Below are 16,019 nucleotides of genomic sequence, written 5' to 3' on the forward strand. Positions count from 1 at the left end.
AGAGTCCCTTATGGGTGTTCACCGTCAGGATGGGTTTGGATTCTGGGCTTAGCAACACATGCTGGTATGCCTAGGATAAATCCAGCACGCAAAACACCTTGCCATCACAAACCGCAGTGAACAGCTTTTCTGGCAGTGGAAGCGGATAGTGGTCAACTTTCAGTACTGGATTAACTGTGACCTTGAAGTCACCACACAGCCTGTTTGTTACCTTCTTTTTTTGGCACCACTACCAGCGGAGTTGCCCAGTCACTTTGACTCACTGGCTGGATTATGCCTTGCGTTTCGAGCTCAGACAACTGCTTTTCAACCGCGTCACGTAACGCGAAAGGTACTGGCCTGGCTTTACAAAACACAGGTGAGCAGCCAGCTTGCAAGACTATTTTTGCTTCGAAGTCTTTGATAGCTCCAAGCGTAGAATAAAAAACGCGCGGGAACTTGCTGCGTAGTTTAGCTACCCTGTCTTCTGCACTTAAGCTGTAAATAGAATTCCAGTTCAGCTGCAACTTGTCTAACCAGCTCCGTCCTAGAAGCACAGGAAGCTTCCGTTCACACTCCCGAACCACGATAAGGGGCAACTTAGCAGATTGCCCTTCATAGCACGCAGTAACGTCACACTGTCCTAAGACCTGCATTCTCTGTCCCGTGTAAGTTTTTAACACGAGTGGCGTTGACTCACATTTGACGTGTGAAAACTTGGACATGTACACGCTTTCCGGCATTACGGTGACCGCGGCCCCCGTGTCGACCTGCATCGGCAAGTCCTGTCCTTCGACGTTCACCGTCACCATGTAGCCCTTCTTTATCGTCGAATCCGCTGTGCAGTTGTGCAAAATGTACTCGTCCTCCTGCGATGACTCAGATACTAGATGTGTCGTCAGTGGTTCTTGGTTTACTCGACACATCTTCTGAAGATGGCCCACTTTTGAGCATCGCTTACAGGTGTAGGTCTTGTACCAGCAACTATTTGACGCATGTGCCTTGCCACAGCGCTCAAATTTTTGTTTTGTGTCCTTTCGGCACGTCGAACTCCTTGTCTTGGGTTTCGACCTCACTTCCGTTTTAACGGTGTTGACAGAGGTGTTCACAGCATCGCTTCGGCTCCCCACTCGTAAGGCAGCGCTTTGCTTGGCGGCCAACTCCTTGTCACGAGCGATCTTGCAGGCGCATTCAAACGTTAAGTCATCCGCCGCAAACAGAGCTCTTTGAGTTTCCTCACACTTGATACCTGCCACTAATCTGTCGCGCAGCGCATCCTGAAGGAATACTCCAAAATTGCACTTTCGAGCGAGGTGTTTCAACTCGATAATGAAGTCCTCCACACTCTCGTGGTCTAATTGGATTCGGCGGTTGAATTTGCACCTCTCGGCTATGACTGAAGTCTTCGGGCTGTAGTGGTTCTTTAAAAGAGTCTTGACTTCTTCGTACGTCTTCTGCCCTGGAAGTGCGGGAACTACCAAGTTCTTCAGGACTTCGTATGCTTCTGCCCCAATTAGTGTTAAAAACACCGCTAGTTTTCTTGCAGCAGCTATTTCGTTTGCGCTGACGAAAAATTCAAAGCGTTCCAGGTAAGATTCAAAGTCCTGGATCTTTGGGTCGTACTCGTCGAGTCTGCCTAGTCGCGACATGACTTTAATAGGCACAAGAAACGTCCAAGCAGGTACTTATCTTCTCGCTTCTTTTCCCGACGTGCGTTCGAATTCCACTGCTGACGCCTGGTCCCCAGCCGCCTTCTCTGAATGTTGACGGCTTCCCATTACTTGCTGTCACTTTCCTTACGCAACGCTTGGCAGACCAGTGCAGGCGAAACCGACCCTCGTCGCCAATGTAATAACCACGACGAAGCACGACGATCCAAACCAGAAAAACCTTTATGGCGCACACTCGTTCTGAGAGCTTACAAAAAAAGGTAATGTCTCATGCGCGAGAGGAACGCGGCCCATGTCACGAGCTTGATGTCAAAGCCCCTCACGCTACTAGCTCAGTGCTTGGTTCTCGCGCTACAACAATCAGGTGGACTTAATTGGTGCTTAAAACGCGTGAATCCAAAAAATGAAATTGAATTGGTGTATAGGCCTGTGGCTCTCAAGTTTGGGCAGCGTGTCTGGCATGCAAAACCTAAAATTTTTGGTCGCGTTTTGTTTCTGAATCATTATGCTTTTTCACGTGGCTTGCGGAGGCCAAGCTGACAAACCTATAAGGCTCGTTCAAACGGACCATTTTTCTTACGTTACGTTACGAAAATTCACCTGGAAATTTGTCCTTCGTATAAGCGTGGCCACAAATTCAAGGAGATAGCCTGGTACGCGACATTTAAGATACGAATGTTTCGGTGACGACGTGCCAGGGCGGTGAGTTACCGTGGTAACCGAGGACAGAATGCTCGTCGTAACGTAACGTAAGGAGTTGAGTTCAGTTCAACTTTTCACACAGCTCCGTTTTCTTGCGTCATTTCTAAGTCACCGAAACGTTCGTGCCTCGGATGTCGCGTGCCAGGCTATCTCCTTGAATTGGTAGCCACGCTTAATACGAAGCACAGACCTTCCTGTGACTTTTCGTAACGTAACGTAGGACAACGGGTCTGTGCGAACGAGCCTATATTGTTACATAAGTTTGCTAAAGAAAAACAAGAACAAAAAAGCTACAAGAAAAAGTATGCCTATCGTTTTAATACAACGCTAATAGCGGCGAGCAGCGGTTTCTTTAGTTTAACTAAACTTTATTTTTTAGACGCACTGTTACCGTGCGCAGACCAATGCTGACATAGGCTTGTAAACGACCTTGGCTCGTCCATGATCGAGCGCTGCAGTATCGGTTTAGGCTTTACGCAAGCATAAGATGGTCGCGTGATATAGACGCGCTCGTGACCCCTGGCCGAGAGAAACAAGCCTATAGTCCACATGACGTCAGGTCACCAAATGTCAGTTTCGCCGGTAAATATAGCGGAAAAATGCACAAACGGAAGAGCGCACAGAGTTCTGGGATTCGGGGGTTCCATTAACATTCCACGTTGACAAAAATAATCCTGATGTGAGGTGTTTGCATTCCAGCTTGATAAACGCCACGAGCCTTCGAAATCTGAACACGCTCCGATATGTGTGCTAACTTACCATAGAGCGTCGGAGATTAGGGCGTCACAGGGTTAAACGCTAAGTCCTGGTGGCCTTACGTGTCTCAACTTGTGAGCACTGCTATCAGGGGCACAGGCGCGAGTGCGAAGCTCTTCGATATTGTTTTTTGGTGTCAAAAGACGAGTGCGTTTAGCTTCACTCGAGCTTTGAAAGGAAACAACAAAATGAAACTGCGATTTTCTATCCGCATGGCTTATGCATTTGAGTGATCGCGACTTACTTTGAATATTATCTGGCTAATTTCAAAACGTGTTTCCATCACAAGTTCCATTTTGAACGATTTAATGTTTTTCCCCTAGAGCTAAGATAAAAACGCATCGTTACATTTATGTTAACTTACTGCCTTCTAATTCAAATATTGCTCGCACAATTCATAGGAAAAAATTTGATGCAAGGAAGCAAAAATATTCAATAGAAAACATTGCACGAATTCAAATATCGCTGAAAGAAGATTACCTGGAGAAAAAAATGCTTTGCATTCGAAAAGTTTTTGGGCTTCGACTTCAAAGAAACTTTTGAAAAAGTTTGTTGCTTTAACGCGGTAAGCTTTATAGGCCCAACCACGCTCAAAGCGATGACCTCGACCTCAAGGTCATGTCCTGATGGTCATGTCCTCCCTGTCGCGTAACAAAGGGGTCACATGATGCCCGTGGCTGGTGTGCGAGGTCCCGTAATCAAGGTCACGGAAGCGCCGGTTGCGTAAGCTCTGTTCGCGTAAGCGCCGGCTGCGTAAGCTCGTAATCGTCAGTAACTGAGGCTGACGTGACCTGACGTCTTTGACGTCGTCCTCGACGTAATCCTGGAGGTCGTCCTAGGGGTCGTCCTGGAGGTCATCCTAGAGGTCGTTTTTAACGTCGTCCTCTAGGACATCACCATCAACGTCGTCGTAAACGTCGTTCTTGGCGTCGTTCACGATGTCATCTTTTACGGCGTCTAGAGGTCGTCCTAGAGGTCGTCTTTGACATCATCCTAAACGCCGTCCTTGACGTCGTCTTTAGGATCGTCCTAGTGATCGTCCTAGAGGTGGTCATTGACGTCGTCTTCGACGTCGTTTAGACGCTGTCCTTGACGTCGTCTTTGATGTGTACATGGCGCTCTGTGAAGGTGCATGACCAGCGAAGCTCGTTAGCAGACGAAACACACGCGACACAAACGTTTGAAGAAAGGTACGAACACATTTATTGTCTTGATCGGTGGAGCCGGAGGAAACTAGACACGCGCGACGGAACCGCCACCGGGAAAAAGGAAAAGAAACTAGGCAACAAAGCGCTTGGAACGACGACAAAGAAAGGGTGGTGCGAGCCCTCTCTGAGTTTTTGTTGACGCACACGAAAAATTCATGGAACCCTAGCCATAAACAACTTCGGTCTTATATAAATCAATCATTCTAAATGCTATTTCCTCTCCTAAATGTTTTCACTAATGACGTTCCTTTAAAGTTTCAGCACTTCATCATTTTTTGTCGAATTAACGTGCTTGCAAATTTATTTAGGAAGTGCCGAATAACTGGAGAGATATATCCTGCTGCGTCTTGGTGCTGGGCTGCCATTAGTGCAACCATTTTTGCGTTATCGCGGTTTTAAAATAACCCAAAATATGGTATGTTGCAGGCAGCATCTAGTTTGTAATAGAGTGGTGAGTAAACTTTGGCTTTGGTAAAGACATACTCTAAAATTTTTACAGAAAGCGCCTCAAAGGAGTCTAATTTGTTCTCACTTATAGCCGAATGATCATGCGGTGTCTGGTCTATCTCCCTTATCGGGGAGAACCGAAACGCGCCATTTTTCACCCCTCCCCCCCTTCCCGGATATGTAATGAGTATACTCACCTCTGTTGAATCTGTCTGAAGGAACCCACATGATGCCCGGGACAACTTATGCGCCCTACTGTTAGCATGAAGTCGTGGTCCACAGCCCCTTTGAAAACACTTTTAACACAGAATATAGTTTATCAGACGAATTCTATGAGAAGGCAGTCAAGAGGAACCGCCACAAAGGACTGTGACGTCATGGGAGATTATGACGTCACCGTGATGTTATTACTTCACACTACGTCATCACGAAATTGTCATGACGTCAAGTGTTGAAATAGCCTCATGAGTTGTAGAAATAAATGAACTGCGTAAACGACGAGGACAGAGGTAGAAACGAGTAAGACACACGGAGCGCAGACTTCCAACTGTTTATTTGGCGCAGACACAACCGTATCTATGAGATCACGTAACTCATGAGATCCATAACACGTAACACATGAGATCACGTAACATCATTACGTCACCGTGATGTCATCACTTTACATGAGGTCATCAGGACTCTGTCGTGACGTCAAGGATCGTCATGGCCTCATGAGATCACCTCACTTTATAAAGACACGCGACGTCGCGACGTCACATAACCCTGTAACGTGACGCGACACCATGTTTGCTTATGGGGTTCCAGTCCTGTGCCCTCATGAAGTCACATACACGTAGCGTATGCCCCACTCATTCACAACACATCCTGCTATTTCCCGTGTTTTGAGCATCATCGAGTCGGTGTAATATTTTTACTGCGATTTGTAACTGCCAGTGTACGAAACAAACTATACAACTGAACTAAACATTAGCGATTACGAGACTGTACAGCAATTGTTTTCTTTCACTGTCAGTGTCGCTGTCGACGCGATATCGTTCGTTCCAGTTCTATCTTTCGACTCCTGCTCTCTTCCTGTAAGTTGCTACCACCTTCTCTTCGAACTATCTCTGTCTTCCCACAGTGAGTCAATTCCTTCTAGAATTCAAGGCCTGTACACGACGTCATATACAGTGAACACCCGGTTCTCCCCCGGTGGCTCGCGTCGCCATCGTTGCCAGAAGCTGCAAGAAAAGCTGGCGGTGACGCTGACGCGAGCTGCGCGGTGTTGTGTGGGTTCGCTAGCGGTGACGTTTGGGGGAAAAGGTGCAGACCTTGTCTTCTAGACTGGTTCCCGTGGCCAGCGAGTCTGGCCCTGCACCTGCAAGCCGTTGGGGGGACCCTGACACCTCACTCAGACGGCGGTTGGTGGTACGGCCTCTCTGCTGAAAAACTGACCGCCGTCCGTGCTCGTTAGTTGGAAGGCAACAAAGCGTAGGCCCTCAAGCCGGTGTTCCTTTTCAATGCGAAAAGTATTAACTGTCCCATGAAGAGAGCCGACGTCATCAGCCGCGCCAAACGGCAGACAAATTCCCGAAGCCGCGATCTGAGGCCTCCCAGCTTTGAAACCAGGCAGAAAGCCAGGCAAAACGGCAGTGATATGAAGCAGCCGCGTGTCAGTTTCAATTAGCGCCTCCCCATGGCACCGCGTGTTCGCGAGGCAGCAGCTCCACCGCTCCACTCCCAAGGTTAGCGTGGCGAGGAGGGCGCGCGCGCTCGACCGTCGACGCAAGTACGCCCCAGACAAAATAGGGGAGCAGAGGAACGGCATGCATGCTTTCGCATTGACAACTCATAAGGAGTGCTTAGGTGTACCTCGAGCATTTTCCTTCATGAGTTGTGTATTTTGTAAAACAAACAATATAAGAAATAAACACGTTTTCTTTTTGCGAAGGGTTGGAAAAAAAAACAAATAACCATACAGAAACAATTTTAGTTAGTTTTTTTCGCAATAAAGCTGAGTACAGCATTGAATCTCTTTCTAACACCCGGCCTCCGGAACGACTTTGTTCCGCTCCGCCGTGCTTTGACTCTCCGTTCAAGCTCGACGCTCACAAGCCGCCGAAGCGTTAATGAAAATGAGAAGCTCGCTCTGAAGGTGGGCAACTGAAAGACCTCCCTGTCGTTCTTATTCTATCATTGACTACAGTCTGATGTTGAGCGGCGGAATACTTGCCACAAGAAAAGCCTAAATGCCTACCACATTTAGGTAAGACTCCACTTAAATTGAAAAAAAAAAAAAAAAAAAAAACGTCATTCCACCTGCCGTTTTGTCTGAAACGTGATGAGTTCCCCTTTCAGCTTCCCTAACTCAAGTTAAAACGGCGGCGGCGATCTCCGGCTCCTTTTAACAAAAACGCGTTCCAGGAACCCGCTTCTCAGCAATCCCACTCCGTAAAACACCAGTTGTAAGTCATCGTTTGGCTCATAGTTGTTGTTTTTCTTGATTTTTTTTTCGTCTCTCATCTTCAGTCCAGCAGTATAGAAACGCATTAAACATGATGAGCAGGCCCGTGTGATTGTATGTATTCGGTTACAAGTGACACGCACTACAGTTTTTGGTAGAGGAGCAATCTGGGCGTTTTCTCGCTCTGGCCCACCGCGGTTTGTCTGCTTCACGACTGTCGCTTCCCGGCATCGCGCCTTCTTCGAGGGAGAAGCGCACCCAACGGAGCTAAGACCAAGCTTCAAACTGGAGTAATATGTACGAAAGTTAAGGCAGCGGCCAGTCGGTCCGCCAAAAACGCTGTCTCATGCCTTCACTGTAGATGAAAGTTATAGTAAGAGTGCTACGAGAGCTAGACTGGGATTATTAGTGCATATCGTGCGGCGGCAATAATAGAACTCACGCCGGTTGGCCGCCCATCCAGTTTAAAATGGCAAGGGGCGGGGATCTAACCATTTGTTCCTAGGCTCCGCAGCGCGGGCTTTCGCTCCTTGTGCTCTAAGCTGCGGTGGGCCAGAAAATGTGGTCACCAGACCCTCTCTCTAAAAAAAAAGTAAAACATTATCGAGCGTTATTTTTATATAAAAATAAAAATAAATATTATGGTATGCACATTGCGATTAAAAATTTAGAATACCAGATACGTTCACCGGACTTACATTGTTATAGACTCATGGGTTCTTAGTAAGAGCATTTGCACGTAAAGACTTCGTGTTTACAATTGCTAAACGTCTACAATGAATGACTGTGTTGATAAAAATGAATATCACAATTATGGGCGGGAAGGCAGAAAATTGCCCCCACTCTAGTCAAACACAGTAGCATATAGCAGATTTGGACGTCGTGGCGAATGATAGCACAAATAACACAAACATTGCATCCCCTATTCGAGCTGCAGAGGCATGTGCAACGCTCATCCTTTAGAAGAAAATGATTGTGTATCGTTCGCACGACTAATCAAGATGCAATGTTGTTCCTCCAGCGCTCGCTTGTAGGACGTGTGTCGCGCTTTTCCCTAAACAATGATCGTTCCTACATGTTAGAAAGGGAAATTTTAAATTATATTTAGGCACTGTAATGCTTGTGTCAGTGCAGTACAACACATATCAATTCTGTTTTCTCTAATTAGTCCGTTTAGTTGCGGAACCTATGAACATCCAAAGCCTTTGCATCCGGGCTTTGCCTAATTTATATATATATATATATATATATATATATATATATATATATATATATATATATATATATTGTGATGAAGACCCTCATCGTCGTCATCGGGCATCGTCATATCTACCCCATCATCGTCATCACCGATAGCTCGTGTGGCCCGTGCTCGCAACCGCGGGCCAGTTCGAATATAATCATCACTGAAAGCGGTCGTTGAGCTTCTGTCTTCCTGACATTATTGGTGGAGGTGCGGGGTCACGATCCCAGTAGCGACGTTCCATCACTCTGGAGCTTCGTCCCAGAAGGCGAATAGTGACAATGACCAGCAGTGGCCAATCCTCCTCCGGTGCCTCTGCAGCTGCAGTCAGCCCTGCCCCCAGCCAGCTCCGACATCCCAAAACCTTTGCCGGACTCCGAGAGGACGACGTGGAGGACTGGCTGGACGTCTACGAGCGAGTGAGTCTTTATAACAAGTGGGACGACCAGGCGAAACTGCGGAATGCTATTTTTTATCTCTCCGATGTGGCCAAGATCTGGTTCACCAACCATGAAGATGAAATCGTGACATGGCTGCTATTCAAAACCCAGCTAGCCGAAATCTTCGGAAAACCCGCCAATCGTAAAGCTGTAGCTGAACGAAAGTTGGCAGCACGAATTCAATCTTCTGGCGAGACGTATACTTCCTACATCGAGGATGTCCTCGCACTTTGCCGCCGTTGCGACAAGGACATGTCGGAGGCCGACCGAGTCCGCCATGTAATGAAAGGGATCTCTGAAGAGGCATTTAACATCCTTCTTGTGCAAAATCCCACGACTGTTAAGGACATCACCACGCATTGCCAAAGGCTGGATGAGGCCCGCAACTCCCGCCTTCAGGTTCGAGCACTGCATGACGGCTCATCAATTACCATGCCTTCTTTATCGACCAATACCCTGAAGCAAATGATACAGAAAATTGTACGAGATGAACTTTCGCATTTTCTCCGACCTGCTGCAAGCCACCAGACGATTGAGAGCGACGACAGCGGGTTGCGCCGCATTATCCAACAGGAGATTGCTTCTGTCGTCACACCAAAAGAGACTTCCCCTAAAGTCACCGATGGACTTCGAACTTCTGATGAAACTTCTCGTTCGGGAGTTCCCCAACTGATTCCGGACCTTCCTGCTCTGGCTTCTATCTCGCCTGCTTTTAACAGGGGTCCTTTACCCCCTTGGAGCAGCCGCCCCAGTTATCCCAACTACGGATCCTGGGGATATCGGCCGCGTCCAATCTGCCATTATTGTGGGATTACCGGCCACGTGGCTCGAGTTTGCCGAAGAAGACAACAGGACTACGAAACCCGCGACTACTATAGTCGAGAGCGAAACAACAGAGGGTATTGGAACCAGCCGCGGGATCAGTCTCCACCCCCGGATCCCTATCCAGCACGTCGTCCGGAAGCTCCACGGCGCCGCTCCCCATCTCCGTATCCTCGCTCTTTCTCACCCATGATCTCGAGGAGAGACGCGCGGCCCAATACGGGAAACTAGGTTCCGCAGTTGTTGGAGGAGCAACTGCGTCACGGGAGAGTCTTCATCATCCTCCCTCTGACCCATCCAATCTCATCGAGGTACATATCGACGGCTTACTCCTGTACGCTTTAGTTGACACAGGGGCGGCTACTTCCGTGATAAGAGAGGACATTTGCTTACGTCTTCACAAAGTTAGAACACCCCTACATGGTTGCTCATTACGGGCGGCGTCCACAGACATCATTCATCCCACCGCTCAGTGCACGGCTCGCGTTTTCATACAAGGTACGTGCCACACCATTCAGTTCATGGTTTTGTCGTCTTGCACACACGACCTGATTCTAGGCTGGGATTTTCTTCAATCTGCTGAAGCTGTCATTAATTGCAAAGGCGTCAGTTTGGGGGATTCAAATAACCGCGAGTCTGATTCCATAATCGTTGAAACCAAATTACGGGCCTGTGAGGATACTGTCATTCCCCCGCTAGCATCTTTCCTGATGAATTTTTCGAGCGAACCAAGCCTTTCGGGGACTTTTCTAGTAACTCCTCTGTCTACCGTCTTGCTATCGCACGGGTTCATCGTACCCTATGCCCTATCTAAACTTACCGATGGCAAAACAGTACTCCCTGTATGTAACGTTACACACCAGCCACTTCTTTTCGTAAAGGACACAGTCGTCGCAAGTATCGAACCACATAATTTTTTGGAACTTGCTTCGCTCGAATCAACACATCATTTTGACCCTCCAACGTTGCCTGTTATATCCAACCAAATACGTTTGAATGCCATTGACTCTGACCTGGGAAAGGTTCATAAAAAGCAATTAATTAATTTATTAACTCGTTTCCAATCGTGCTTTGACGTTTACACGTCCTTCACAAGCACAACAAACTCGGTAGCACACTCGATCAATACGCCTCCTGGAGAAATAGTTCACCAACGCCCATATCGCGTGTCTCCTTCAGAACGCCGTATTATTGACCAAGAGGTGTCAGAAATGCTGCGTAAGGGGATCATCCGTCAATCCTCGAGCCCCTGGTCTTCACCAGTAGTCCTTGTAAAAAAGAAGGACAGCAGCATACGTTTCTGCGTTGATTACCGTAGACTCAATAAGATCACTCGCAAGGACGTATACCCTTTACCACGGATTGATGACACATTAGACACCCTACAAGGAGCCGAATATTTTTCATCCCTGGATTTAAAGACCGGCTACTGGCAAATACCAATGAAGGAAGAAGACAAAGAAAAAACAGCTTTCATTACAACTGACGGTCTTTTTGAATTCAACGTGATGCCTTTTGGCCTTTGCAATGCGGCGGCAACATTTGAGCGCATGATAGATAACGTTCTCCGTGGCCTTAAATGGCACATATGCCTTTGCTACCTTGATGACATTATTATTTTTTCTCGTACGTTTAACGACCATCTCCTTCGCCTGTCCGAAGTGTTCGTTTGTCTCACAAAAGCTAACCTCCTACTCAACACAAAAAAGTGCCGCTTTGCCTCTCGACAAATTAAGATCCTTGGGCATTTAGTAGATAAAGATGGCATTCGGCCCGACCCAGACAAGCTCAAGGCAGTAAACGAATTTCCTGTTCCTCTTAATATCAAACAACTTCGTAGTTTCCTAGGACTCTGCTCGTATTTTCGCCGTTTTGTACCTCACTTCGCCCAACTGGCTGCCCCACTTACACGGTTGTTACAGGCCAATGCACCATTCATCTGGTCCCCTGGATGTCGCGACTCATTTCACTCTCTCAAAGCCACTCTCCAGTCCGATCCAATCCTGGGGCACTTTAATGACTCTGCCCCTACAGAGTTGCACACCGACGCCAGTGGATATGGCCTTGGTGTTGTTCTATTGCAGAGCGATCCCAACACACTAAAAGAATATGTTGTGGCCTATGCGAGCCGAATGCTTTCCGCCGCCGAACAGAATTACACTATAACCGAGAAAGAATGCCTAGCTGTCGTTTGGGCCATTAACAAATTCCGGCCATATCTTTACGGAAGACATTTTACTATTGTGACCGATCACCACGCGTTATGTTGGCTTTCTTCCTTGAAAGATCTCACTGGCAGACTTGGTCGATGGACGCTTGCGCTTCAGGAATACAACTACACAGTAGTATACAAATCTGGGCGCAAACATACAGACGCTGACAGCCTATCTCGATGTCCAGTAGACAAACCAGATGAACGGCTTGAAAACATGGATGACGTTTTTGATGTCTCAGCACTCCATTTTGACTCTATTACACATGAGCAATCCAAAGACCCATGGATCAAAGGCATCATCGACCACCTTAAGAAACCGAATAACTTCGTTCACAAAAAGTTGCGAAAAGAGTTACAGAACTTCTCTCTCCAAGATGGTATACTCTACCGGCACAACTTTTCCCCTTCACGACACCGCTGGCTTCTCGTAGTTCCTCGCAATATGCGCACTGACATTCTTCGATCTCTTCATGACGACCCTACTTCAGGACACATGGGGTTTAACAAAACGTACGCTCGCATTAGGCAACGATACTTCTGGCCGCAGCTTCAGACAACTGTTTTTAAATATGTTCAGTCCTGCTTGAAATGCCAGCGTAGAAAACGTCCAACCACTGCCCCTGCTGGTTTGCTGCAACCATTAGTTTGCCCCAGTGCGCCTTTCGAACGAGTAGGAATCGATTTGTTCGGTCCGTTCCCCGTTTCTTCTCATGGTCATCGGTGGATAGTCACGGCCGTTGACCACTTGACTAGATACGCCGAGACTGCCGCGCTTACCTCTGCGACATCTGAAGAAATTGCTCAATTCTTTGTACACACCATACTTCTACGTCATGGTGCGCCACAAGTCCTCTTAAGCGACCGAGGACGGCAGTTTCTTTCGAGTACACTTACAGCTATTCTGAAAGCCTGTAACGTAATTCATAAAACAACATCATCATATCATCCACAGACAAACGGTTTAACCGAACGTTTTCACAAGACCCTTGCAGACATGATATCCATGTATGTTTCCCCGGACCATACGAACTGGGACACTGTACTCCCGTTCGTAACTTTTGCCTATAATACTGCCCTCCAGTCTACCACGGGCTACTCCCCTTTCCATTTAGTGTACGGACGCGAAGCATCATGCACAATGGACACCATCTTTCCTGTCGCTCCTTCAATCAACAATCAAAGTGAACTCCTAGAGAACTTCATCTTTGGCGCCGAAGAATGCCGCCAGCTCGCGCAGCTCCGCACGTCGCGGCATCAACAGGTCACCAAGGACCGCTATGACAAGCACCACACGAACACTTCTTACTCCCCTGGTGACCTTGTGTGGGTTTGGACACCAGCCCGACAACCTGGCCGAGTGGACAAGTTCCTCCACAAGTACATCGGTCCCTATCGAATCACCGAGAAAACATCACCTGTCTCCTACCTCGCTGAGCCCATTTCTTCCTCCTCGGATGGCCGCCGTCGACCTTCGGAAGTTCTACACGTGAACCGCTTGAAACCATACCACCCACCACTGCAATAGCTTCTCCTCCCCCCCCCCCCCCCCCCCCGAGGAGGGGGGTAATGTGATGAAGACCCTCATCGTCGTCATCGGGCATCGTCATATCTACCCCATCATCGTCATCACCGATAGCTCGTGTGGCCCGTGCTCGCAACCGCGGGCCAGTTCGAATATAATCATCACTGAAAGCGGTCGTTGAGCTTCTGTCTTCCTGACATTATATATATATATATGTAGATATATCGACTGGTTTTGACATCCCAATACCCGTCTCCTGAAAAAGACGTCAAAAAAAAGGTTTTTTTCCTCCTATAGGCCTTTCCAAATATGCGATGATTAGAGTGCTTACCAGAGTAGTAAATTAAATTCTCCTAAGCTGGCATCAATCTAATTTGTATCATAAATACGATTATACGCATACAGGATCTAAAAACAGCACATCAATTGAATCCAATCCAACGTTTGTTCAAAAACATTATCAGGTACCCAAAGCAGCGGTTTCAAAAATGGTTAGTAAAAGGAATGTTAAATTAATTTAGTTGACGTTTAATAATTAACGTGTACGGATATGGTCGCAAGGCAGCAGAACAATTTGAAAGATTCCTTAACTGTCATGCAGATTGTTTGTGTCTGTATGAATCCGGATATCATATATTTTCATAATACGGGTCTCACTTAAAATACATAAAAAATAGCTGCTGTATTTGCTAATCCCATTTACCGCGTCGACATTTTTCTGACAAACTGAAGGCAAGTAAAATAAGTAAAATTAGTAAAATTAGTAAAATTAGCGAATAAGAAGCTGTGCTAATCTGGGAGGGGGTGGGATAGAAAGAGCGGAAGAAGAACTGTGTTACGCAAGGATACCTGTGTCCAACCCCACCTAGACGATAGCGAGGAAGCGCTGGGGCTTTCACCTACAGATTTTGGACAGGCTGTTTTACACCCTAAAATATTTTTGTTTCGTTTTGCGAGGAAACATTTTATGTCTCTACCACGCGCTCCGGGGGCGTTTCAGACCATAAAGAAGTGTCGAGATTGGGGCTGTCCGTGACCATTTAGGCGGGCCGTGCAGCAATATTGGCAGGAATGTTTCGCACTTTACGCGAGCTTATTGGCACACGTGGGACTCGAGTGTGCTCGCACGCGATTCCACTGACCGAGAAGCTTGCTTTGTCGCTGCGTAGTCTTAAAGATAGAGGCTGAGGTTTTTTTTTTATCTCTTTCCCAAAACTTGGTGACAAAGCTGCGGTGATCGCGATGTTTATCGTTGTCAACAAATACGATCCCCAGGATTTTGTGATCAAGCTTCGCGATCCCCGCAGCTAGTGTGTAACGCGACGACGATATTTGAATGAGACTCATATCAGCGTTATTAGTTGGCTCATATTGTGGACGTGAGCGCTGCCTGAGCATTTGATTTGGGCTCGGGACAATCACTCCCTCACCATAAACTCGTGTAGTGGCTCGTGTTAAATAGCTGCGATGACGGAAATAGTCGAACCCTAACAAGTGTGCGAAACTCAGCGCGTGCCCCGTGCTTTCCGAATTCCAGCGCGTGGCTGGGAATCCAGGATTGGGCAGTATCGCGATACAAATGTATCGCGATAGCATTTTAGAAATATATTATGTATGTATATTCCTGCATCGCGATACCATTTTTCAACGGAATTTTATATTTCTGTATTGAAATACTATTCCGGGTGTATTCTTGGTATCGCGATACTATTAGGGTCGCTGTATTTCATTACAATTATAAAATAACTGCTGACCTCTACACAGAGGGTCAAGACCAGGTTTCGGTCGGGACGTTTCGTGTCTCTGACCGCATATGATCTGCCTTCTTTATTGTGCAAATGTTAGCAAATGTCTTCCTACACTTTAGAAGGTTGTCTATTCCAGTATATTCCAAAAGTGGAAGGCGCTGTCGGCGCGACCAACTAACAGATAAAAGGATATGGGCTCTTTGAACTTCATTCAACAGTGACGTTATAAGGTAATTGCTGAAATAGGTTTCAGTATTGGACGAAATTACAGAGACTTCTCGACGTCATTTGGGAAGAAACATGACTGATTTAGATGTCCCTGCTGTAAAAAAAAATCGTTTTATTTTCTTACTACCTCACAAAACGATAGACGTTAATTCTGCGGTAAATATGATTCGAGCTTAAACCAGGTTCCAACATGCAGTAATTACTCGCTTACCGATTTAAAAATGAACTCTCGTATTTTATATCATGCTTCTTTTTTTGTTCTTCGAATGCACTAAGGAGTGCACCGAAACATCCAAAATATCGTTTTTATAACAATTAATTTACTGTCTGTATTTCCGCCTCGGCAAATTGTATTTCTCGATTCGTATTTACAAATACGTTATAATAAAAAAAAAAAAAAACTAATCTGATACGTCTCGCAATACTGTTTTATAAATGTATTTCAGAGTCAGTACTTTATCTGCTTTTGCCATGCATACCACTACTTCTATCTTAAAATACTTTGGAGAGTATTACTGCCCAACCCCGACTGTGATAAACTTTGGCGGCATACAATTCGCTTCAGATCACGCGACCGCTTGTGCTGACTGTGA

General features: G+C 46.7%; 1 protein-coding gene across 1 annotated transcript; it reads right to left on the reverse strand.

The window, feature by feature from the left end:
- Positions 1–472: 472 nt before the first annotated feature.
- On the reverse strand, positions 473–1,628 carry LOC121838113. The gene is made up of 2 exons (XM_042294182.1): positions 680–1,628; positions 473–477 (listed from the first exon to the last, which is right to left on the reverse strand). The coding sequence occupies exons 1-2, from the start codon at positions 1,626–1,628 to the stop codon at positions 473–475; spliced, it is 954 nt and encodes a 317-aa protein (XP_042150116.1).
- Positions 1,629–16,019: the final 14,391 nt, after the last annotated feature.

The sequence above is a fragment of the Ixodes scapularis genome, unplaced genomic scaffold, assembly GCF_016920785.2.
Source record: "Ixodes scapularis isolate PalLabHiFi unplaced genomic scaffold, ASM1692078v2 PGA_scaffold5__190_contigs__length_132052651, whole genome shotgun sequence".
NCBI classification, from domain to species: Eukaryota; Metazoa; Arthropoda; class Arachnida; order Ixodida; family Ixodidae; genus Ixodes; species Ixodes scapularis.